This window comes from Lemur catta, chromosome 8 (genome assembly GCF_020740605.2).
Source record: "Lemur catta isolate mLemCat1 chromosome 8, mLemCat1.pri, whole genome shotgun sequence".
Lineage (NCBI taxonomy): Eukaryota > Metazoa > Chordata > Mammalia > Primates > Lemuridae > Lemur > Lemur catta.
This window is the reverse complement of record NC_059135.1, coordinates 57,220,480-57,247,795: the sequence shown is the minus strand read 5'-3', so window position 1 is coordinate 57,247,795 and position 27,316 is coordinate 57,220,480. Positions and strand designations below refer to the sequence as shown.

The following is a 27,316-nucleotide window of genomic DNA, read 5'->3' as shown; positions in this document are numbered from 1 at the left end:
AGGTCAGTCACTCCTTCAAGACTTATTAATAATTGGCCAAATGCCTACGCTAGCCCCAACCATGACCTCTGAGTCCCCCAACTCCTACCTTTATTTTAAAAAGTGGGGGGAGGGGTGTAGAATGACAGACAATCATGATGAATTATCAATCCAGGGAGTGGACTGGGGCTCCCACTACCAGCCCCCCTGCAGAGTCCCCAGAGATTCCTCTACAGATCAGAGGGGCCAGCAAAGAGGGAAGGCTGGTATCTTACTCCCTGGATAGATACCTGCTTTAGGAGGCAGAGTTATCCATCGGCCCTACCCCTAATGACCTGAGCAAGGAAAAGAAGACTAGCACGACACAGTGGAGTGCAGAGAAGGAGCAGCCTTCGAGTGTGCATGCACGCCCACACCTATGGCGTGGTGTGCAAAGGAATCAACCAGAAGGTAGCCAAAATCAAGCCATCTTGCCATTACCCCGCTCCTGAGGACCAGGTGAAGGGAAGAAGTGAAGCTGGCTTAGACCTCTTCAAAGGATCCTACCAGGGTCCCCACTAATGGCCAGCCTTTGGACAAGGCCTGCCTCAGAGGACAGTGGCAGCCAGTTAGTCTTAGAGAAGCAGTGACAATGAAGAGAAGAAAGTAGTCCAAAACAGAGAGAAACAGCTAACAGTGTCCCCTCCTCAGGTAGAGGGGACAGATGTGAGGGGAGAGGATAATGGCTAACTTGGATACGAAATGGAAGTTTAAACTAGACTCAACTTTTTTATATCCTAAGTGACTGGAAAATTGTGGCCGAATGCCCATGTTGCCATTAAAAGATGGGAAAGGAAGATTCAGCAGAGCTTTCTGAAGGGCAGAGACTGAAGAAAAATAAAACTTTCATTTTTTACCACAGAAAGTCTAGATTGTTCAATAAACTGATTTAAAAGAAATGAATGAAGGATTATTAAATATCTTTTAGCACTGATTTTTCTTTCAGTTCCCTATTTTCTTTTAGATCTTCTGGAAGGACAGAGGTAAAAGAGACAGAACATTGAAAAACATAAAAGGTTCTTCTTAGCTACTTGGACGTTGCTAAAAATACTCTAAGCAAACACTACGCTTCCCTGCAACAGAGCAGTTAGGCTAATGCAGTCAAAAGGCCAATCTGACTAGGATCCTTGGTGTGATTTACAATGTTAGAGTTTAAAATGGTATAGCCCATGCTGCGGTAATAAACATTCATTTTAAGCGCTTTAGAGGACTAATAATTCATCTGAACATTCTCAGAGAAAGCTTTCTCTTTCAGGGGAGGGAGCAAAATGGTGCAATCAAACCACAAAAAGAGAATGGATCAAAGGACAAAAGCCCCATCAGTTTTTCGACTGAGCTGACCTTGTGTCTGCTCCACTGCAAGAAACTCTAGAACCAACTCCAGACAAAGGTGCGCAGTTTGATTTTATTGAATTCCCAGAGCTTCTCCATTAAGACAACAAAGGCCATCAGCTGGCAAATTCTCCACATAGGGACTTGAAAAGTCATCTTAAAGTATCCACTGCAGCATGCTCTAACTTACACAATTGTGCAGATGAAGGGCCCAAAACTTGGGGGTGTTGGGGACCAACCTCTCCTCCCCAGGGCTCTGTGTGTCAGAGGGTGGTTTGCTTCCTTAACCAGGGCAGAAGCTCTCTGGTGCTTTTTTGAAAAGAGATAAATCTCTGCAAACAAAAATGAGCCAAAGGGTTTTAAAGGGGACTTATGACTTAAATAAATATTTTGTGGCCAGGTATGCTTGACAGCATCTTCGATATCCAAATTCATTAAAAACTCCACCAAAACTCATATTTTCCTTCGGAGATTAAAGTTACTTGACTGCTTACCTCACTTGGGAAACTCACTGAGCTAAGTAGATTACCAGAGGAGAGTGCAGAGTTTTATTTTCTGAAAATTTTTGAAAAGAATAGCTCCCATATTTGTGTAATAGTCTGATTTCTACATGGCCTGCAGGCTGAAAGCTCGGAGGATAATCTCTAGTTACTCTATGCAGCCAAATTCTGATTAAATTAAGATCCTTACCAAGTGATGGGCTTCTATTGTGCCATGGTTTCCTAAAATACAGTGAATGTTTTTGACCGCCTTCTTAGTCTATGCTTTTAAGTTCAGGTGAATTGATGTTGTTTATTGCCTTTCATAAACATTTGGCCAAACCAGACCACTTTTAAGAGACTATCTCCAGGCCCCAGGCACAGATTGGGGCTTGGGTAAATGAAACCTGCTAGAAAACACTACCCGAACTGCCCCTACCCTTTGTTCTTTCCACCTCCTTTCCTGCAGATTCTTGCTATTCTCCAGTTACATCTCTGCCTTATCTCCCAGCCTTAATACCTCCTGCCTACCAGCTACTGCCATCCAAACTTGGCACCATATCCAGGTACTGAAATCATCTTTCCCCCAATTCTGTAATTCCACAGGTGATTTCTTGCGCAATGCTGCTTGAGTGATTTCACCCCAGGGCTTCCTTTACCTGTGCAGTGCCCTTGGCAGCATCATACCTCCTAAATGTGGTCAGTGCCAGCAACAGACTGAACCATCATGGTATTGATGAGATGGTTTTCATCACCATTTGCAAAAGGAAAACTAGTGACAGCCCTGATAACCAGCGGTCGCCGAATGCCTTGTAAACCGTTAAGCCCTTGCCCAGATGCTCTTTGAATTGTCAGTTGATGCACCGAAAACAAACAAACAAACAAAAAACCCAGTGTGAAATAAGCACGACAGAAGACTCAGGATCTCTGAGAGTGAGATGAAGAAGATGATGATTCCTCTGAGCTAACCAGTTCCCTCTCAGCTACCATATAACATCCAGAATACACGGCTAATGTTGGATAATGATAAGAATGGAGGTAGAGGAAAAACAAACTCCAATTTCTAAGTGAGCAAAAGTCCTGATAATTCTCTTACCATGTTGCCTCTTGTCACCTTAAAAATATTTTTATTATTTTCTATTACCTACAAAATGAAATTAAAATCCTGTAGCATAAAATCCACAATATACTGTCTGCCAATCTTTATTTCTGGCCTTTTCTTTAATTGCAAGTTATCCCGGGCAGTGTTTAAATCAGTGCCCACCAGGATCAGATAACCCAATTCCTGCTTAACTAAACAGGAGCATTCTAGGCAAGTCAATTAACTTCTGAGCTTTTGGTTTTTTCATCTGTAAATGAGAATAATATTAGTATCTGTTTCACAGGGTTGTTAGAAGTAAAGGCAATAGGCAATGGGCATTTAACACATTGCCTTGCGCATGGCTAGCAGGCAGTAAACACTAGCTGCAGAAGCAATTATTACTCCAGCCCCCACGTGAGGACTTGCAATTCCTTCACTATGCACTGTACTTTCCTGACCTGTGTCTGTGTTCACATCTTCCTTGGGAAATAACCAGACATACACAGGGTGGCATTGTTTGCAATAATGAAGAATCAGAAACCTTCTACATGTAGAGAACTGGGTGTTAGATTCTAAAGGAGGGGACTTCATGGGAACCAAAGATTCAAACTCTATTTCAGAGATTTCGTAGGAAGATTGCAAATTACCTTGTACTTTTAAGCAATCCCTTTTATCAGCTAAAAACGTTGAGATAACAAACTGTATATTCCATATGATTATCTCCAGTACATTATAAAGAGAGAAAAAAAAGTAAGATTCATACATGTATTATCTTCTTTGTAGCATTTGGCATATACTAGACACCCTACATGTGTTCCACAATAATAATCCAAGATTATGGAAGTTCACTGCCAACTTCAGGGGAGCTTGAATGTTAGGAATGTGGCAGGCATTGCATCAGGCCCTGTAATACCAAGAAATATGGGACTGGGAAGAAGGCATAACAAAAATTAGAAAAGAAGTTGTATACCGTGAACTAAAGAGAGGCACTTAAAATCTTCCTCTACTATCAGCATAATGGCCATCCAAAAATGTCCACAGGCAAATCTCAGGCACCTGAGAACATGTTACCTCTCGTGGCAAGCAGGGACTTTGCAGATGTGATTACATTGAGGGCCTTGAGACGGGAGATTACCCTAGTGGGCCCATTCTAATCACATGGGTCCTCATAAGCAGACCACCTTTCCTCCCAGTGGTCCCAGAAAGAGATGTGATGACAGAAGCAAGGTAGGAGAGATGTTAGGTTGCTGGCTTTGCAGATGGAGGAAGGGGGCCAAGAGCTGAGGGACACTGGTGGTCAGCCAGAAGCTAGAAAAGGCAAGGAAACAGATTTTCCCCATGGGCCTGCACAAAGGAATGCAGCCCTGCAGACACCTTAATTTTAGCTCATTGAGATGCCTATTGAACTTCTGACCTACAGAACTAGAAGATAATAAATTCGTGTTGCTTTAAGCCACTGGGTTTGGGATAATTTGTTATGGCAGCAATAGAAAACTAATACAAAGGCCAACCAATGAAACCCACTGGGCAGCAGAGATGTCCCACAATACCACCAGCTGACAACTGTATGAATTTTACCAAAGAAGTTTTCTGGCACTTTAGGGATTGCAAAACAAAGTTGAAGTTATATTCCAAGAAGTCTGGTTTCAATGGGGAAAGAAAAGTTAATACGAAGAAAGCCCCCAAACTGAAATATGCTTGTTACCTTTCCAAGACTCAACATTTCGAGGAAGAAATCTTACCACTCATTATCTCCAGAGATATGGTAACTGAGAACTGAAATAACTTTGCAAACAGTCTCCAGAATTATTCATCTCTGATCAAGAGGACAAGTCCTAAGAGACAACCTTCCCTGATAAAACTGGAGAGGAGAATTTTTAGAATGCTAAGAGCAGCAGGTTACCTCATCAGCAGCCAGGAGAGGTGGAATATAAAAAAGGATAAGGGAGACAGGCTGTGCATAGCGACAGGAAGGATAACTTAAGATACTAAGGCGTTTGTTAAAATTTCAGGCTATTACCAGCCAAGGTATCAGGTAATTAACATTGACTTAAATGCCAACAAAGCTTTTTAAGGTACCCACTATTTTTAAGACATTTTCGCTTCATGCCTATCTGTGCAATGACATTAAAAGGTTCATGAGAAAGAAGTTAAGAGTTCACAGAAGATGTGAGTGTCTTAGAAATACGACCAATCGGTCCAGCATGCATGACCACTGCTGGTCGCAGCGCTGTGGGACTTAGGGTGAGAGGAGAGCAAGGAGGCTGCCCCTTCACCTCACCACTCTTAAAAGGTTGATATTGGGAGTGGAGGGCAGTGGCTCACGCCTGTAGTTCCAACTACTCAAGAGGCTGAGGCAGGGGGATCACTTGAACCTAGGAGGTCCAGGCTGCAGTGAGCTATGATTGTGCCACTGCACTGTAGCCTGGGTGGTGACAGAGACCCTATCTCTTAAAAATAAAAAAAAAATTTTAAAAAGGTTGATATTGGGGTTTGATTCCTGACCCTGACACTGACTGGTCATGTGACATAGCACAAGTCACCCCACTTCTCTGAAGTCAGATGAGATTCCCCTGAAAATGTTCTGCATCAAAGCTGGTCATGGGTAAGCTCCACAGAGGCAGGTCAGCTTCCACCTCCTACCTGTCGCCAGGTGTCTGGTTTCATCATTCTGATTTTAGTGAGGAAAGGGGGGATGAAGAAGAGGGTTCTGGGGGAAGAAGCATTTCACACTTCAAAACTTGAACTGTGAGACTTGGTCTGGACACCTACAAGTAGGTACAGACAACAGACACTGGTGACAATCCTAGGGGAGGAAATCTAAGTTGGGTATAAATGAAAGGCAGAGAATGCTTGTGCAAGGCCCTCTTTTATATCTGTGCCACAGAAACTGTCCTTGAACTTCTTACAGCATGGAGTCCATGTTTGTTTTAAAGACAGAATATTTAAAAGAACAAAATAGATTATGTTGAAAGGATTAACTTACTTGGGAATTTTTGTAGATGAAATCTAGCAAAGAACTATTTTTTTAATACCTTTCCACTATAAAGAACTGCAAAAAAAAAAAAAAATCTCGTGAGGCATCTGATATGAAAAAGTTTGTGAAACATCCCTTTTGTTAAGAATCACTCAGTTGGCACTTAGTACATACCTAAGGGTCTATCACATGCTAGACATTGTGTAAGGCTCTAAGAGCATAAGGGAGACCTCTCATCTCCAACTGTTACATCCAACACATGTTACTTTCTCCAACCCCAGGGTGCTCACAGCAAAAGGCCAAGGGAGGATCTTTTAACGAATAAGCATTAGAAGGAAGAACCCAAAAGAAAAGCTTTAAAATGGAACCCTATCTTTGTGTTCTATCACTGATGAACAAGTTACGCTCAGAAATCATTCAGTTTTGTAGCCTCTCAGTTCAGGGCCTTCGTTAAAACCCAGCGCTAAGAACTCAGCCCTAACACAAAGTGAGCTGCGAGACAGACGATGACAATCTCTGCTGACCCAAGAGCCACACCAGCTCCTAAATAATCCCCATGTGCTTTGACACTGGGCTTACTCAGTTACATGTCCTCAGGTTCCTCAAAGTCTAAGAGCATTTCACTGAAGTCAAACTTCAAAGCTAAAAGGGATTTCCTACTAGGCAGTTTTCAAACATCATTTTTGCACATACAAGTTTTTATATGCTGCACTACTGAAAAACTGAAATAATAAGTAATGTAAGTTTTGGCACATTCAATCAAAATATAAGGCAGCCATGAAAAAGGATTGTACAGATTCATATCCATTGATATGAAATGATACCTAGGAAATATCACTAAAATAAACAGATTATAAAACAATATGTATGGTTTTATAATTAAATGTTTATACAATGACATTTAAAACTTTTAAAGTATATATTATCATGTACGTAGTGAAAAGTTTAGAAGAATATTTATCAAGAGGCTAATGATGATCTATCTCTGGGTGGTGAGATTATGGATGATGTTATGCCTTGATCTTTTTTAATTTATTTTGATTTTTTAAATTTCTAAGACGACCATGTATGGCTTAAAAATAAAGAAGTAATAAATATCTTTAAAGAACTCTATACATTCCCTGTTGTTGAAAGTATTCATACTTACGAACAATGTCTTCTCATCGTCAGGGAAAAAAAAACATTAGCTCACAATGAATGGTTTTTAATTCTTCTATTTTGCTTCCCTTATTTTTTTTTTTTTTTTTGAGACAGAGTCTCGCTGTATCGCCCGGGCTAGAGTGAGTGCCGTGGCGTCAGCCTAGCTCACAGCAACCTCAAACTCCTGGGCTTAAGCGATCCTACTGCCTCAGCCTCCCGAGTAGCTGGGACTACAGGCATGTGCCACCATGCCAGGCTAACTTTTTTTTTTTTCTGTATATATTTTAGTTGGCCAGATAATTTCTTTCTATTTTTAGTAGAGACGGGGTATCGCTCTTGCTGGTCTCGAACTCCTGACCTCGAGTGATCCACCCACCTCGGCCTCCCAGAGTGCTAGGATTACAGCCGTGAGCTACCTCGCCTGGCCTTGCTTCCCTTATATTACCAAATTTTTCTGAATATAAACCTTCTTTCCAGTAGAAGGACTTTATATTTGCAGAAGGCAAGACCCTGCACTCCCTATAGCGCCTGTACTCATATTACCTCCCTATTTCGCACCATCAATAACACTGAATTAGCATCAGAAGATCCAGATGCCAGCCAGCCGGAGAATTAGCTCTGTGATTGTAGGAAAGCCATTTAGCATCGCCAATCTTTCTTCCTCATCTGTCGGCAGCAAATGTTGGACGAAAGGAAAAATTAAATCAGGCAAGTGGTATGACAGCGCTTTCAAAATTATGAAACACTGTAAGTGCTGGTTGCTATTTGCATCATCATTTCAGTATCCCCTCTGAGAAAAATATTTTCAGATATTCCTGTCACAATATTTAATGATGAGTTTATCAGGGAACATTGTTAAAAGAATATTTATGTGAAGTGTTAATGAGGAGGCAGGTAAATGTAACAATCCCAAAAGTACAGGCATTTCTTAATGCATTCAAAATGGAACTGAACAGAGCCAGGCCACAGGTCAAGTGGAGAAGAACACAGACCAACATGTGAAACAGACCTAGGTTCAAGACCCATTTCTGCTTCTTATGAGCTTTATAGCGTTAAGACAAATTACTTCATGACTCTAAACCTCACCTGCGAAATGTCAGTAACAACAGGATTGATGTTACAGAGGTTTTATGATGATTAAACAAAACAAAGCAAATGACATGCTTACCATAGTTCCTGTCACATAGTAGGTACTTCATCTTTTTAAAGGATACCACTAACAATAAAGCCAAGATGTGCAACAATGACTCCAATTCCCAAAGAAAACAACCAAAAGAGAACATCAAAAACATTAAGGAAAGTTCTGAGCATTTTTCAGATTAAAGAACTGTATTTCTAATAATTTGGTGTCTACACAATAACATACACCACACTGCTGAAAAACAAACATGGTCTTGCCAGAAATAATTTAAGACTGGTAAGCCCCTTACCAAAGCCTGACACTGTCCCTAGATTCATCCTACCCATTACTCTTCTCAAAATTTGGTTGTTGGGAAAAAAAAAAATACACACTGGTTACTATGGGAACAAGCAAGCCAAAGATAACATCCAGACAAAAGGGCTCTCACCTTCCTCTAACTACCCATAGCTCTTCTTTTTATCTCTCTTCTTATTGCATTTATCACTTTCTACCTTGTATTATAGTCACTTGTGCAGGATCTGATCTCTCCGCCTACACGGTAAGCTCTTTGAGTGCAGAAATCGTGTCTTATTCATCTTTGGATTTTCAACAAAGCCTTGCACAAAGAAGGCAGTAAATAAGTAGTTTATTGGGGGGAAAAAAAGAACATGTACAAAAAAAAGCATTGCACAACTGAACACTGTGCCTACACTATTTAACCTTTCTAGGAAAAAATTAATCAAGGCTCCCAGCCACTTGACTGGTAAGAATTATGCAATTAACCCTATTTTACAGGCTAGAGAACAGTTTAAGAATTTAATCCCGAAGGGAGGGAAGATGGCGGAGTGGAGCTGACCTCCTGGATTTGTGCTCCCGGAGAGGAAGGCGTGGATCTCCACCTGCCACAACACTGGAGGATTGCTCCTCCACAGGAAGGGTGAGGTGAACCCACGGAGAATCACCGTCGGACACAGGGAACAGTAAAAAACAGAGGCGAGTGGGAAATCAGACCGAGATAATTTGGAGAGTGCGGGACGGAAAACAGGCAGCGGAGTGCCGGACGGCCGTACCTGCCTCACCGGCGAGTGGGGCGGGTTCAGCCCCACAGCAAAGCGGCTTGATCTCCCCACTGACCCCCACATCCACTCGGTCAAGGATCTGACTGAAATCGGTGCAGAATCACCGCGGGAGACCTGGAGCTCCGAGGACAGGTGACATAGGCGGGCGAGAGCTTGGACTCTGGCGGCTCTCCGGCGCCCTATCTCTTAAAGGGACAGACGCGGGCCTGAGCCGAGGCCAGGGGCCGCGAGCGTGAAATATTAAAGCGGGACTTTTTTGCTTTTTTTTTTTACCCCTACGGCAGCTCTCCGGCTGGGGAGCTGCCGTGGGCCCTGGCGCCTGCCGAGCTCTGAACGCTCTCCCCGGGCGCCTGCAACCGGCGGATGCGCGGTCGCCATCTTGGTTCCCACAGCTAAGCCTCTGACGCGTCTCTGGAGCCCTACCTCTTAAAGGGACAGACGCGGGCCTGCGCCGAAGCGAGGGGCCGTGAGCGTGAAATATTAAAGCGGGACTTTTTTTTGCTTTTTTCTGCCCCCACGGCAGCTCTCTGGCTGGGGAGCTACTGTGGGCCCTGGCGCCTGCCGAGCTCTGAACGCTCTCCCCGGGCGCCTGCAACCTGCGGATGCGCGGTCGCCATCTTGGTTCCCACAGCTAAGCCTCTGGCGCGTCTCTGGAGCCCTATCTCTTAAAGGGACAGACGCGGGCCTGCGCCGAGGCGAGGGGCCGCGAGTGTGAAATATTAAAGCGAGATTTTTTCTTTCTTTTTTTTTTTTTTTTTTTTTTTTTTATTTTATTTCCCTCTTTCTTTCTTTCTTTCTCTTTTCTTTCTTGTTTTCTCTTTATTCTCCTTGTTATTCATACTGTTTCTCTCTCTCTCTTTTTTTTTTTTTTATTTTATTTCTCTCTTTCTTTCTTTCTCTTTTCATTCTTGTTTTCTCTTTATTCTCCTTGTTATTCATATTGTTTCTCTCTCTCTCTCTCTTTTTTTTTTTTTTTTTTTTCTTCTTTTTTTTTCTTTTTTCCTTTCCGGTGGCCCTCCAGCCCAAGAGCTACTGTATACTCCTGAGTGCTCCAGACCCCCAGGTCTGATTCCTATTGGTCCCTGAAAATTGCCCCCCAGTACCAGCGAACTGCGGGTGGGCAGCAGCAATTGTGAGGGCCAAGGTCTAACTGCTGCAGAGCCATAGGGTGCCAGGCGGCTCCCCAGGAGGCTCCATCCCCTGATCCATAGACCCTCTCCAGGTCCCCTTCCCAGGTGTGAACACTGAGTGCTTCCCCAGACGCAAGAGTGTGGAGCCTGGACCTTGGGAACACTGGGACAGTGTAGACCCTTGCCCGTGGGAGCTGCAGCAGCTGGGGCACTGAGGGAGTGAGGGCACTGCCTCCTCTGCCTAGCCAGTGTCTTTCCTGCAGAAAGAGACAGAAACCACACATCCAGAGGAAGAACCAAAAGTCAGGGGGGGAAGAAGAAGGAAGAGGAAGAGAGAGGAAGGGAAGAAAGAGGAAGGAGGGAGAAGAAAAAAAAAAGAAAAAGAAGAAGGAAGGGAAAGAAAAAGAGAGAGAGAAGAGGCTTTCTGCTTGCAAATAGTGTGAATCCTGCCTACTAACTGAAAGTCCACAACACAGTGATTTAACTTGCCAAACTGGTCTTAGGTCAAGCCAACCCTCTGGGGGTGGACCCATCAGAAGCAGTCCCCCAACTGAGATAGAAAAAAGAAACTCTAAACAGCACACAACAGTCTCCCCCTATAGATAAAGGAAGCAACATTCCTAGACTGTTCCACAGCCTAAGAACAGAGTACAAGACGTGCTGTTAACTAGACTAAAGCTGTGAGAAAAGATCTAACGATAGAGCCAGATGGGAAGGGCTCAGCGGAAAAATATGGGGAGCACAAAAAACCAAACAGAAACCTCGCCCCCAAAGAGAAATACCAACTCTCCTCCAATTGGCACAAGCCAGTTTCAGAATACCAACATGTTACCAGAAGAATTTCAGTCTTGGGTTATAAATAAGCTGAATGATATACAAGAAAAAATTGATATCCACCGCAAAGAAACCGCAAAAAAATTCCAGGATTTGGAAGAAAAATTCACTAAAGAAATAGACGTATTGAAAAAAAACCAAACTGAACTCCTAGAAATGAGGGATTTATTCAGGGAGCTACAAAACACAGTGGAAAGTCTCAAGAACAGGGTAGATCAAATAGAAGACAGAATCTCAGAAATCGAAGATAACTCTTTCCAATTAAATAAGACAGTCACAGAGATAGAGCAAAGAAATAAGAAAAAAGATCAGAGTCTTCAAGAAATGTGGGATTATGTGAAGAAACCTAATGTGAGAGTTATAGGCATCCCTGAAGGTGAAGAAGATAATAAGCAAGGGCTGGATAAACTATTTGAAGACATAATAGAAGAAAATTTCCCAGGCCTTGCTAAAACTTTAGATATACAGGTTCAAGAAGCTCAAAGAACCCCTGGTAGATTCATAGCAAATAGGAAAACACCACGCCACGTAGTCGTCAGACTGACCAAAATATCCACTAAAGAGACACTTCTTCGAGCTGTAAGGAGAAAGAAACAAGTAACATACAAAGGGAGACCCATTAGAATTACGCCAGATTTCTCAAATGAAACTTTACAAGCAAGAAGAAGTTGGGGCCCCATTCTCACTCTTCTGAAACAGAATAATGCCCAGCCTAGAATCTTGTACCCAGCTAAGCTAAGCTTTCTATATGAAGGAGAAATTAAGACATTCTCAGATAAACAAGGACTGAGGGAATTCACCAAGACAAGACCACCCCTCCAAGAAGTACTCAAAAGAGAGTTACACACGGATCATCACAACAAAGGCCCACGAATGTAAAGCCACCCAAGAACTAAAGATCAAATTCTAGCCACCACAATGGCTCAAGAGAGAAAACATAGAAAAGAAGTTCTACCCAATAAGATAAACAGAAATCTGTCCCAATTATCAGTTCTCTCACTAAATGTCAATGGCCTGAATTCCCCACTCAAGAGACATAGACTGGGCCAATGGATAAAAAAACACAAACCAAGTATCTGCTGCCTTCAGGAAACACACTTAACCGGCAAAGATGCATTTAGACTGAAAATAAAAGGATGGAACTTGATATTTCAAGCAAATGGTAGCCAAAAGAAAGCTGGTGTGGCAGTTTTAATTTCCAATAACTTAGTCTTTAAACCAACAAAAGTAATAAAAGACAAAGACGGTTACTACATACTGGTGAAGGGCACAATTCAACAAGAAGACATAACCATACTTAATATATATACACCCAATCTAGGTGCACCCAGATTCATAAAGCAAATCCTACTCGATCTAAACCAAATGATAGACAACAACACTTTAATAGTTGGAGACTTTAACACCCCACTGACAGCACAGGACAGATCCTCCAAGCAGAAAATAAGCAAAGACATAGTAGACTTAAACAGAAGGCTAGAACAAATGGGCCTGACTGACATCTACAGGACATTCTACCCTAAATCCACTGAATATACATTCTTCTCATCGGCTCACGGAACATTCTCTAAGATTGACCATATCCTAGGCCATAAAGCAAGTCTTAAAAAAATTAAAAAAATAGAAATCATACCCTGCATCTTCTCAGACCACAATGGAATAAAAGTAATAATGAACCCTAACAGGAACTCTCATTCCTACTCAAGGTCATGGAAGCTAAACAACCTTCTTCTGAATAACAATTTTGTAAAAGAAGAAATTAAGTCAGAAATCAAAACATTCTTTGAATTAAACGACAAAGGTGACACAACTTATCAAAATCTATGGGATGCAGCTAAAGCAGTCCTGAGAGGAAAATTCATTTCCATAAATGCTTATTTCAAAAAGACAGACAACTTACAAATAGACAACTTAATGAATAGACTCAAAGAGCTGGAGAAAGAAGAACAGACTGACCCCAAACCCAGCAGAAGGCGAGAAATTGTTAAGATCAAATCAGAATTAAATGAAAAAGACAACAAAAATACTATAAGGGAAATTAATAAAACAAAAAGTTGGTTCTTTGAAAAGATAAATAAAATAGACACACCACTGGCTAGACTAACCAAGAGCAGAAAAGAAAAATCTTTAATAACTTCCATCAGGAACATGAAAGGAGAAATCACAACCGAAGCCACAGAGATACATGACATTATCTATGAATATTACAAAAATCTTTATGCACACAAATTGGAAAATGAGGAGGAAATGGACAAATTTTTAGAAACACACAGCCTTCCCAAGCTCAATCAGGAAGAAATAGAATTCCTGAATAGACCAATATCAAGAACTGAAATTGAAACAGCAATAAAAAACCTTCCCAAAAAGAAAAGCCCTGGTCCAGATGGGTTCACACCTGAATTTTACCATACATACAAAGATGAACTGGTGCCCATCCTACATAAACTATTCTTCAATATTGAGAAGGATGGAATTCTCCCCAACACATTCTACCAAGCCAATATAACATTGATACCAAAACCAGGAAAGGATGCAACAAAAAAAGAAAACTACAGACCAATTTCTCTCATGAACGTAGATGCAAAAATTCTCAATAAAATCCTAGCAAATCGTATCCAAGTGCTGATTAAAAAAATAATTCATCACGACCAAGTAGGCTTCATCCCAGAGATGCAGGGGTGGTTCAACATACGAAAATCTATAAATGTAATTAACCACATAAATAGAAGCAAAAATAAAGACCATATGATCCTCTCAATAGATGCAGAAAAAGCATTTGACAAAATTCAACACCCTTTTATGATAAAAACACTTAACAACATAGGCATAAATGGGACCTACCTAAAAATAATACAAGCCATATATGACAAACCCACAGCCAACATCATACTGAATGGGGAAAAATTGAAAGCATTCCCACTCAGAACTGGAACCAGACAAGGCTGCCCACTGTCCCCATTACTTTTCAACATTGTATTGGAAGTCCTTGCGAGAGCTATCAGACAAGAGAGCAGAATCAAAGGTGTCCAAATAGGGACAGAAGAGATCAAACTCTCACTCTTCGCTGATGATATGATGTTGTATCTGGAAAACCCCAAGGACTCAACCAAGAGACTCCTGGAATTAATTAACGAATTCAGTAATGTCTCAGGTTACAAAGTCAATACACACAAATCAGAGGCATTCATATATGCCAATACCATTCAATCGGAGAACCAAATTAAGGACTCAATACCTTTCAAAATAGCAACAAAGAAAATAAAATATCTAGGAATATATTTAACTAAAGAGGTAAAGGACCTCTATAAAGAGAACTATGAAACGCTAAGGAAGGAAATTGCAGAACACGTAAATAAGTGGAAATCCATACCATGCTCATGGATTGGAAGAATTAACATCGTTAAAATGTCTATACTACCCAAAGTAATCTATAGATTCAATGCAATTCCTATTAAATTACCAACATCATTTTTCACAGACTTAGAAAAAATAATTATACACTTTGTATGGAAACAGAGAAGACCCCGTATAGCAAAAGCAATCTTAAGCAATAAAAACAAAATGGGAGGTATTGATTTGCCAGACTTCAAACTATACTACAAAGCTGTGGTGCTTAAAACTGCTTGGTACTGGCACAAGGGCAGGGACACAGACCAGTGGAACAGAACAGAAAACCCAAATATAAAACCATCCTCATATAATCATCTAATCTTTGACAAAATAGACAAAAAAATACTCTGGGGACAAGAGTCCCTATTCAATAAATGGTGCTGGGAAAACTGGATAGCCACATGTAGAAGACTGAAACAGGACCCACAGATTTCACCTCTCACAAAAATCAAATCACGGTGGATAACAGATTTAAACCTTAAATGGGAAACGATTAGAATTCTAGAAGAAAATGTAGGAAAGACTCTCACAGACGTTGGTCTAGGCAAAGAATTTATGAAGAAAACCCCTAAGGCAATTGCAGCAACAACAAAAATAAACGAATGGGACCTGATTAAATTAAAAAGCTTCTGCACAGCCAAAGAAACAGTCACGAAAATAAACAGACAGCCTACAGAATGGGAAAAAATTTTTGCATACTACACATCAGATAAAAGACTGATAACAAGAATCTATTTAGAACTCAGGAAAATCAGCAAGAAAAAATCAAACAATCCTATCAAAAAATGGGCAAAGGACATGAATAGAAATTTTTCAAAAGAAGACATAAGAATGGCCAAAAAACGTATCAAAAAATGCTCAACATCCCTAATCATCAGGGAAATGCAAATCAAAACCACAATGAGATACCACTTAACTCCGGTGAGAATGGCCTTTATCAAAAAATCCCAAAACAACACGTGTTGGCGTGGATGCGGAGAGACAGGAACACTCATACACTGCTGGTGGGAATGCAAACTAGTGCAACCCCTATGGAAAGCAATATGGAGATACCTTAAACAGATTCAAGTAGACCTACCATTTGATCCAGCAATTCCATTATTGGGCATATACCCAGAAGAACAAAAGTCATTTTTTAACAAAGACACCTGTACCCGAATGTTTATAGCAGCACAATTCACAATCGCAAAGATGTGGAAACAACCCAAGTGCCCATTGATCCACGAATGGATTAGTAAACTGTGGTATATGTATACCATGGAGTACTACTCAGCTATAAGAAATAACGATGATACGACATCTCTTTGGTTCTCCTGGAGAGAGCTGGAACCCATTATACTAAGTGAAGTATCCAAAGAATGGAAAAACAAGCATCACATGTACTCACCAGAAAACTGGTTTCCCTGATCATCACCTAAATGTACATCAGGGAAGGATACCAATTGGATATCAGACTGGGATGGGGGGGGTGGGGGGAGGGGATGGGTGTATGCCTACATGACGAGTGCATTGCGCACCCTCTGGGGAATGGTCATGCCTGAGGGTGCAGACCCGGGGAGGTGGGGGGGGAGGGGATCGAGGTATGAATACATGGCGAGTGCCAGGCGCACTGTCTGGAGAGTGGGAGCGGACGCGCTTGGGACTCTGACTCGGGGGGATGGGCGGGACAGGGACAATGTATATGATCTGAACTTATGTACCCCCATGATGAGCTGAAATAAAAAAAAATATATTAAAAAAAAAAAAAAAAAAAAAAAGAATTTAATCCCTTCTGAATAATGATATGACAGAGTTAGAATTCAGGCATACTAACACTAAAACAGAGATCAATATTGTTTCTAATAGAGTCTTCTTTATGAAATCATAATTTACTAAATTTATTGTTTAAAAATAGCTAAGTGGACCTTTTAATGGAGAAACTAAAATAATAAGTTGAATTAGGCAGCAATTGTCATGCTGAAGGATTTTTGTTAAAATAAATATCCTATTCCAGAGATCATTTTTCTCCACGAGCAGGAAGCCACTGTGTTGATCCGGGGTATACTGCTATTAATACATAGTATCATTAGGTACTCTTCTAATTCATGTTGTAAATTCATGCATTTACAAAAAGGTAAAATCCATTATGAACAAGTAAATGGGACATACCATACCAGCATGTCTATGTATGCAATTGTCAGGGTTGACTTCATTTACAGCAAAACTGTAAATGCAATCCGCAGTAAAAACTGTCAAAGCATTTAACATAAAGGAATTCACAATTTTACTAATAAGTTTATCATTTCTCTAAATCACTGAGCCTGATTCTAAGAAACACATGTTTTATGTCACATACGTGACTATTTTATTTTATGAAAAATGTACTAATGGCAAAATACTTGTACAATGTTTGACTCAAACCAGAAATTGTATTACCATCTACTGACAGTATATAAATCACAAGGTGGGCCACTGGGTATTTTTCTCCCGAGATGTGCTTAGGAGGATTTCTTTATCTTGTACCTGACTTTATGATACTCAATTTTTTGATAGCACAGATGACATTACCACATACACAATGCACAAGAGAACATTTGCAAAGGACATAAAAGAAAAAAGAAAAATCTACATTTTAACTATCTCCAGCATTTAACATTGAGATGTAAAGTCTAATCCTATTTCTCCAAATATTACATATAACAGGTCAGTTTTAAAAGCAAAGTAAAGCAATAATATATACCTCTTCAAGGAAGAAATCACCCTTTTGCTTCCTCAGTCTTTTGCTTATGATCACCAGAAATATATAAATAATGAAGAAATATACTACCTGTAGTCAATAATGTATTTGTCTTTTCTTATAAAACGTGACATTTTGAAAAGTAAAATATTTCCTAGTTTCCTACTCACGGACGGAAAGTGAGGTTTATGGGGAGGAGGGGGTGTGTGCAGTGAGGAAGGAAGCCATGTTCCTAGCAGGTAGGTCTGTTTGACTATGTCAAAAACAAAGTCAGAGTCACCTTTCCACAAGGTGGAGAGGGCAGCCACCCACATAGCATTAGCTAAGGACTGGTGAGAAGCCAGCTCGAACTGAAGTCTCCTACCCACCAGCCCACGGAGCGCAATACACATAAATGCCATGCCCGGATAGCCTCGGGGGATAAGAAAGACCAACAGTTTTCCAGTACCTGCTAGCCACACGTTGTGCAGACCAGTGATTCACAAAGACAGAGTGAGGGCATATATAAATGCATACATATGTGTACGTGTGCATGTGTAGATGTATGTATGTAGATGTATATACTTGTACATACGCATACACATGTATCAGAGCCGTGACATGGAGACAGAAACAAATGAGGATGGTGCAAAACAGGGCATGGATTTTAAAAAAGCTAATAAACACTAGCCAAGAACAACCTTCCAGTTTCCCATCACACAGCCTGGTTTAGGAAATAGCTTGTTTGGGCCCAGACGTGGCACAAAGGATCCAGAGTAAATTTCAAAAGGGGAATGGGGCATGAAGAACCATCTGGCAAGGATCAACGATAGATGCCAGGTTTTGATACTCAGAGAGCTTATAGCTTTGAAGATTCTAAGAAAAGGAAGTCAGACCTCTGAGGGGTGCTGAGGTGAGAGAAGGCAGTGGAGGACTGCTACCTTGCACACAAGAAATCAGCGGATGGCAGTTCTATGACTCCTATCCATTTATGACTTAATGACATTTCTAAAACTGGGGCCCACACTGGGCTCACAGAATCCTCAATCAGTGTTTTAAATGTTGTGTTTCCATTTCAGTTATAATCATAGGCACACACATACATTTACATTCTGGAATATTTGGATAATGTCCATTTCAGGGACATTTTGAGTTCATAACCATTAACTTCAGGTGATCTCTGGTGCAGCCTGTTAATCCTTCCACATTTCCCTGGAAAATTTATTTTCCTGCTCTCCTACACAATTATGTCTCCTCTCTTCTCAAACCTCAAACACCTTCTTTTCCTTCCTTACTCTCAACTAAGGATACTCCTCATTTTACTGAGAAAACAGAGACAGCAGAAGAGGACTGCCACACCCCTGACACCAAATCTGCCAACCTCCTTGCACCTCTGCCTGCTTCCCCTGCCTGCCTTCCCCTTCTGGTGGCTGCACTGTCCCACAGGTGATCTCTCATCCCCCTGCCTAAGGGACATCTACATGATGCCTGGGTATCATCCCTGCTCACCCCTTTGAGGACATCAGTCTTGCAAGGTCCCCTCTCTCATGCAGTTTTACTCTATTGGCTCCTCATTCCTATTTGCTCTTTTTAAAAAATCTTCATTTACCCCATATTCTCACTGAGCAATCACTCCATTGCATTGCTGCTCTCTTATCTCAAGAATTTGTAGCAAGAGTTATCTGAACAAACAAGTTATCTATCCTTATCTCAGCCCATGTTCTACCTTGCCATTCAGTATTGAATCCCATTGGATCAGCCTTTTGTCCCTCTCACTCCACTGAAACGGTCTTGCCAAGGTCAAGAATGTGCTTCATTTTGCCCAATATAGTGGTGAATTCTTAGTTCTCACTGTACTTGATCTATTAATAGCAGCCAATGCAGCTTTAGATGCCTTTCTCGGAACACTTCCTCCATTTGGTCTACAGGACCCTCACTCCCTCCTCTACCTCGCCAGCCTCTCCCTCTCAGGGGGTTGACTGCTCATCTCTGCACTGCCTGTGAGAGGGTGCCGGGCTACTTCTCTTCTCTACCTTCACTCACTCCCTAGTGATTCATCAGACTTCACAGCTGTAAATGCCAAATGCACTGGCAGTTCTCAAATTTTATCTCTAGCCCAGACATCTCTGAAATGATGCATCCAAATGCCTACATGACATCTCCACACAGATGTCTAATTGACAACTCAAACTTAAGATGCCCCAAACTAAATTTTTGATTCCCCCTGCCCCCAACCTAGAACCCCAACTCTCTTGCCCATTGTAGGAAATAGTGACTCCATTCATCCATATTTTCAGGCCAAACCCTTGAGTAATCTTTTGAGTTTCTTCTCTCCAACCCAGAATCCAATAAATGCTTGGATTTCCCCAACCCAGTATCCAAATAAGTGCTCACCAACTCGCTGTCCTCATTCTGGTCCAGGTCACGTCACCACTCACTGTATCAGTGCAGCAGCCCATGCCAAGGGACTCTTGCTGCCACCCTGGATGGTTTGTATATGGTCTATACTCTATAAAGCAATTGCGCTTCTTAAAATTTAACTCAAATTATATCACTCCCCTGCTCACAGGCCTCCAGTGGTTTCCCACAGTCTAACAATGAGTCTTCACCACAGTCTCCACAGCCCCGCGAGATTTGGTCCTGCTACCTCTCTGAGCCCATCGCCTTCCACTCTGCCCACACTGCTTTCCTGGCTGTTTCTGGAATTGCTTATAACAGGCTTCCTGCTTAGAACCTTTGCACTGTCGCTCACTGTGCCTCACGGCTTCATTCCTCACTTCCACTAGGTGTCTGGCTGCTCAACTATCACTTGACTTAGAGAGTCCCTCAGTGGTAGGCGGAATTCCAAGACGGCCCCAGTATCCCCGTTCCCTGGTGCATGTGCCCTGCAGGGTCCTCTCCCCTTGAGTATGAACGGGACCTGCAGGTATGATGGGATGTTAGTTACTCCTGTGATTAACTTATGCCATGTGGCAAAGGTGAAGGGATTTTACAGACTTGACATAAAGTTCCAAATCAGTTGACTTTGAGTTCATCGAAAAAGAGATTATCCCAGGTGAGACTGGCTTAGTCAGATAAAGAAAACAAACAAACAAAAAAAAAACCACCTTTAACAGGACTGCGGCCTTGGAGAGCAGGGGAGATCTCCTGCTGCTCTTGAAAAAGCCAACAGTCGCGCTGTGAACCGTCTGTGGAAAGGAGTGGCCTGTGGGAGCTGAAGGCCTCGGTTCACAACCGCAAGGAACTGAATTCTGCCAGCAACACAAATAAGCTCAGAGGAGGACCATGAGCTACAGATGAGCTCACTTTAATCTCAGCCTTGTGAAACACTAGCAGAGAACCCAGTTAACTGCAGCCAGACTTCCCATCTACAGACTGTGACATAATAAATGGGCGGTGCTTTAAGTCACTACGTTTGTGGCAACTTTTTACACAGCAATGGAAAACTAGTACACCTTCCATAATACAGAATAACATCCCCCTTACTTTCTACCCTCCTGATGTAGCTTCTCTTTCAGAGAACTTGGTATAGCATTCACATATGTAAGTTAAATATTTGACTTGCTCCTCTCCCTGGCTCTTAAATGTGAGCTCCTTGAGGGTAAGAAGTTTGTCTTTTCCTTCATCCACTGCTACATCATAGCACCTGAAACAGTGCTGTGCACGCACTAGGTACTCAATGAATATTTGTAGAATGAATGAATGTATTTACTGTGTACATTTACCTTAGCACGGAGTGATCACAAAAATGCAGTAGCATTTAACTTATAACTTTCAAAGGCTATTTCTCAAGGTGCAGTACAAAGACATCCATCCCTCTTCTGTCCTAGTCCAACAATATATTCTGACAGATCTATGAGTTTGCAAATATGAAAAGGTACAGGTTAACAAATAGCTTATAGTCATTTAGAAAAAGAAGGATACCAACTGCTATGGACTGAATTGCGTCTCCCCCACCCCCAGATTCATATGTGAAAGCCCTGACCGTTAATGCGATGGTATTTAGAGATGGCACCCTTGGAAGGATAATTATGTTTAGACGATGTCATGAGGGTGAGACCCAAGAGACACCAAAGAGCTTGCTCTCACTCTCCACCATGTGAGGACACAAGAGGAAGACAGCCACCAGAAATCAATGATGCCAAAACCCTGGTCCCAGACTTCCAGCCTCCAGAACTATGAGACAATAAATTTCTGTTGTTTCAGTCACCCAGTCTGTGGTTCCTTCTTATGGCAGCCTGAGCAGACTAAGACACCAACAATTAGGCATCAACGTATGTTCACTGAATAAGTCATACTAAAATTCATTTCTATTACTTGAAAGTGTTTCTCAGTGGTTAGATTCAGGAAAATGCCATTAATGTAGTATGTCTTAATTTCAGCAACACACTTAATAGATCCCTTTATGATATCCTTCTGAACAGTTAGTTAGATATCCACTAAAAGGCAGTGGAATCAATTGGATTTGTTTCTGGTTGCACAACTGTGCCAAAGAATGCTAGTTAATTATCATAAGCCATTCAGAAAGCGAGTAGTTTCTAATAGATGCCAGAATACTCTGTCCTCCCTTAAACTACTGAACACCTTAATCAATGTTTTAGATAAAGATTAAAAGACAGGTTCACCAGATTGGTAAGTGACACATTTCCAAACATTGTAACTAATATGACACATTGACGATCATGATTGAAATACATGGTGGGCAAGAGATAAGTCAAAACCAACAGGTTAATTATCATAGTGATACTGACATCATATCTAGAATTTTAAAACATGAGCTGCAGTTCAGAATTAGGCTTGGTAGCCCTTCAAATGGAAAAAACAAAATCCGCTGAACTTGTCACCAATGTGCATGGACATTTCAAAAGGCAATGAAAACATGGGCTGATTTAAGAGAAATAAAGAGTGTGAACTGCACAAATCACATGATCTTACTTCTGTATTCCAGCCTGCTCAGACCACATCTACAGTCCTATATTTAAATATGGGTTCTACATTCAAAAGAGACAGGGTAAAACTGGGAAATAACTGCATTAAAAGAGTTCTGAGGTCAAACAGGTTTTATATAAAACAAAGCCAAACAAATTCCTTTCCTGAAGAACTTCTTAGAACACTTGATACATCAATATTCCTTGTGATTTCCAAAAAAGGTGTACATATGTGTGTGGGGGGGTTTCGTACAGAGAGATGGGTAATATGCATTGCTTCTTAACTAATTTTTGAACATTAGAGCCTTTCTTCATGGAGCATGTTGTAGGACTAGTGATCTAAGCCACAAACTTATGAAAACAACAACCTAGACCCATGAGAGAAAAGGCAATAAAAGCAGATGCAGGCTAAATGTTAATAACAGTGAGCAACCAGGATTACGAAGGCGATATAGAAACTGTATTTATGAAAAGCAAGGCTAAAGATACTTACATTATTTTGTCTAGGAAAATAAAAGAACTAGCCTTACAAATACACAAATGGTTCTCATAAAAATAAGGGGATGCATTCGCTTTTCTATTGCTCTAGTACCTGTAGCAAAACATCTGGAGGTAAGGCTCAGGAACAGGTATTTTGACACATTCTCCAGAGAACCTGATACTTTCTCTAAGCGGCAGAATTAGAGCCCATAGAAGCCCCAGAATAGGAAGGCTGGTTGAATCAAAAGGAAGAACTACCTAACAATTAAAGCTTTTCAGTATCAAAGCAGTTTTAGGATGCACAGAGGCTAGGTAAACATCCAGCAGGGACACTAAATAAAAGATTCCTGCACAAATAAAGTAGAAGATTGGATTGTTGGATTCTAAAGGTCACTGCCAACACCCCACACTCAAGTGAGCTAGACGGCAGTCTCCGTAGTGTCACTCACCACTGCACTCAATGACAAACACTGAGCCTGGCACAGAGCAAGTTCCCCATAAATATTGGTTGAATAAATGAATAACTGAACAAGTAAAAAATAAATGAAAAATGTACCTGGTTCCACAGTCAAACAAAAAGGGCTATTTCATTCTTTGGCGATTGCTAAATTCGCTAATTGTTAATAATGATCATGACTTCTTTCAAATATAAGGAAAATAGCCTTGTAATAATTTCACTTCTTGACTGGGAAATCAACTCTGAATTAAATCACACCAAGGGTTACTGTGAGGTTCCCCTGTCAAGTATGTGAAAATGCACCGCTAACTATAAATGACCATCAGAAGGGGTGATCACGCCAACGATAATCTACTCTGACGGACTATGAGAACTCAGAGGGCTGGAAACCAACCTTGAGAATGAACTTGCTTTTTATAGCTATAACTCTGAAAATGTCTAGTGACCACATGCTTTGTTTAATTGTCAGAAAAACCTATGTATAACTTCTTTTAAAACGCCTTCAAAAATGTGATGGTATTCTGACTGACCTGGTCAATTAGGCTGTTTACAATTAAATTTAAATGATTTTCTTTAGACTTGAGATACCAAATCCTATAATGACAATGATGGACCTTTAAATTAAAAAATCCTCAAAATAGAAACAGCATTCATTCATGAGACTAGACAAAGACTATAATCAGGCACCATGTTTGTATCCATTTCCTAGAAGACTGAGATTTCTTTTAAAATATATCTGTCATTTCTCCACAGTGGCTGATCAAACCTGCCACTGAAAAATGTTCTAAACAGGCAACTTGTAGTACAAGCATGGTTTATTCCTGTCAGAGACTGACTGCTGAAGTGTGAAAGAAACTCATTAAAAATCTCTTACTGTGATCTTACATTGTAAAAGAGAAAAAAAAGAAAAAGAAAAGAAAAAAACAAGAAAGAAAAGGCAAAGACATAAACTTAATGAAAGGTACACTGAGCCTGCAGACACACTCATGTGGGGCTTTTCTTTCTCATTCTTCTTTAGCAAGCAACTAGAAGAGCGCAATTCGTCCTGGGATTACAGCATACACTGGTTGTTCAGGGAAATCAAATAAGTTAACAATTTTATTTTATGCTAATATTATGAAACGTTAAGGAAGGAGATCAGAATGTTGTACCATAGGAAAAACAATGCAGAATAAACAGAATTATTTACCTTAATCTTAAAACGAGGTTCACGGCGCAAGAAGCTTCTCTGTAGTCTTCACTAGCATTGGGTTTGCCCTTTAAAAACAAAACAGCGAACAGTGGGTGTTAAAAACTTTGACAGGAAAGGACTGAATGAAGTCACGATATTCCCTGATTCGTACAGCCCTTTCTTTCTGGAAATTTCCAAACCAGATCTTTACACACGCAGGCCTTCCCGTGGCCCCGTAACACTTCTGTGAAAAGGTTGGAAAGATGCCTAGCTCCCATCACAACTGTGGCTGAGACTGTCTCGCACAGAAAGCCTCAGTCGCAGGATAAGCACCATGAATAACTGGCATAAGCTGTCATGAGTCCAAAGAGGGCCAGCCACCTAAAGTGGCACCTTGCCACCCGAGCCATGGTATCACCAGCCGTTGGCCCTGGTGATACACAAAGGTTAGGCACCTTAAATCTTGAAGTGCAGAGGAAGGTGGAACCCAGTAGATTAAGCCACTGTTTATCTTTCCTGCCTTTCTCATCTAGATCTATTTCCTTAAATATAGATTATTAACCATGAATGCCTCTACTACACAGCCCCTCCCTCTTCCTACAAATCCCTAGGCGCGAACAGACTTGTTGGAGTAGGAAAAACAAGGCATTTCAGGTCAAGAGTGGGCTCTGCCACTGACCAGATGGAACCATGAGCTAGTCATCGTCTGAACCTATTTTCCCATTTACAAAATGGGCGTAACACCTGCCTCAAGAGGTTGCTGGAAGAATATAGTAATACATATGAAAGTGAGTCATAAATTATAAAATGTCACGCAGTACTCGTTATCCTAATCCCTTTTCCTGTTTCCTTTACTCTCTTTGCCTTCTGACCCATTATTATTCTTAACTTGCCTATTATTCTTAACTTTGCCTTAACATGTAATCAGTCCCTACAGCTTATCTCAAAGTCTCTCACTGAGTTGACTGATACAGTGTAAAGACCTAAACTGAATCCTGGCTCATCCTCTAACCAGTGGTGTGACCTTGGGCAAGCCCCCTAACCTCTGCAAGTCTTTGCTTCCTCAGCTATAAAATGAGGGCCAGGGATGAGCTATCTGCTAGTCTATCAAGTACGCTTCCTGCAACCACAAAATCCTATCACTCTAACCATCTCTCCAATAAGCAGATGTTGCATAAAACACAGATCAAATGAAACAGAAATGAATTTAATTGGAATATGCAGATTTTGAAAAAAAAATTATGATCCCAAGGCTGGTAATGTTTTCTAGCATAACCACTCAGAGAACAAAAGGGCTTGCTTATTAATTATACAGCAAAACCAGAATGTGGGCCTGCACTCTGCTTCTGTGTCCACAGTCTTTCCCCTGGACGGCTCAACATCCTTTATCACCACCCAACATGACTCACAGCACAGGTCTTCTGTCATATAACTTTTAAAAATATGCATTATAAATGCATTTCACAGTCACTGGACTATTATTTTAAATGGCAAGTTGTAGAGACGAATTGTCTCATAATGTTCAATGATAAAAGAATTATGAAAACAGGTTATAGAAATCCAACCCAGAGCAAAAAAGAAACGTATCAATTAACCACAGTATTTTGTGGCTGGAATATAACAGGATGGTGAGTCACTTTCTCTCCTTCTCTTCTCTTTCCCAGCACCAGCAATTTCAGAAGCAGTTGAGTAATCAGTTCTCACTCTTGAACCTATCATTCAAAGGTTGGAGGTCCTGCAAAGCATGGTCAACAGTAACCTATTAAAAAAGGGAGCTTATGAGCCCCTGATTTGGAAGCACTACCCTGAAATTGTCTATCTTTCTGAAATGTTGGTTTTTCTAAAGATCTATCTGTAGAAACACATCTCAAACGGAAAGGCTGACAGAGAAACATACCTGAGAGTCATGCACAGAGAGGGACTGTATTTGCTCGGGGATACTGCTGGCATTCACTGCGATCTGTTAAAGAGAAACGCCGTTACAGAACTCAAGAAAGCCAGAAGGAGACATGGCCAGTGTGCTTACAGTAAGTCCCAATTATCAGAGACAATAATTTTCAAAAGCCCTTAAAGCAGCATTCCCAGGTAGGCGTTTGACTACCTGCCTTGGAATCACCTAGGACAAGTGTTAAAAACCCATGGACCCCACCCCCAGCCTATGATTCAGAATTTCATGGAGATGGGAAAAAATCTGTACCTTTAACAAGTTCTCCAGGTGACCTTTATGCTTTTAGAGTAGCACTGAGCTAAAGTGAAAAGGCATGGACTATATGATATTTTAAACCTGATAACAGAAAGATGTCCTCTAACAATATTGTCTTGTACAATTTCATCTATGGTTAAGGGACCCTTAATGAAAGGAGGTTAGGGTTAGTAAAACCTTCCCCTTTACTCATTACTTTGAGCAACTATTCACTGTATTTCAAAAATATGTCAGGCTAGTTAGATTTTTAAAAGACATTTTCCCCAACAGAAATTCAAGCAATAGGTTTTATTTTTCCCTCAAAGTTGGAAACTCGGCTCTAAGGTGACACTCAAATTATCTTTGCCTCAAGCCTTACTTTTGTGAACTCTGCCCTGGAGAAAAACTTGAAAGACAAAAATGAAGAGACAAAAACTCAAAGAGAAACAGCAATGAAAATGATAAGGAACAAAAAGAACCTCCTATTTCTAAACTTACTATCAATTCTAAAACAATCAGAAATTTTTTGTGTCAAGAGTTTTCTAAAGTTTAAGAGCATAAAATTCTTACTCTTTGTGCTTCCCTAAAAATACCGATGTTAGTATTGAAGTAATAGGGAGAAATATACCGATGTCTGCAATTTACGTTGAAATGCATCAAAAAGTTATGGTGAACTGAAGGATGAACAGATGGATATATATGTGATGGAGAAAATATAACAATAGCACGACCTAGGTGATAGGTTCCTCAGAAAATGTGCAGCGAAGCACAGGAGTGCTGGAGAGGGAGGCCCTTGTGCAAAACATCTTCCTGACAACCCACT

General features: G+C 40.9%; 1 protein-coding gene across 2 annotated transcripts in view; it reads right to left on the bottom strand.

Annotated features, from left to right (window-relative positions):
* The window catches only part of STK39 (serine/threonine kinase 39), a 271,677-nt gene that overhangs the window by 84,382 nt on the left and 159,979 nt on the right, over window positions 1–27,316 (bottom strand). For both annotated transcript variants that reach the window (XM_045559830.1, XM_045559831.1), the window contains exons 13-14: window positions 26,209–26,271; window positions 24,330–24,397 (exon numbers count right to left, since the gene is read on the bottom strand). In XM_045559830.1, the coding sequence (XP_045415786.1) occupies window positions 24,330–24,397; window positions 26,209–26,271 (131 nt within the window). The remainder of the gene's footprint in view (window positions 1–24,329; window positions 24,398–26,208; window positions 26,272–27,316) is intronic.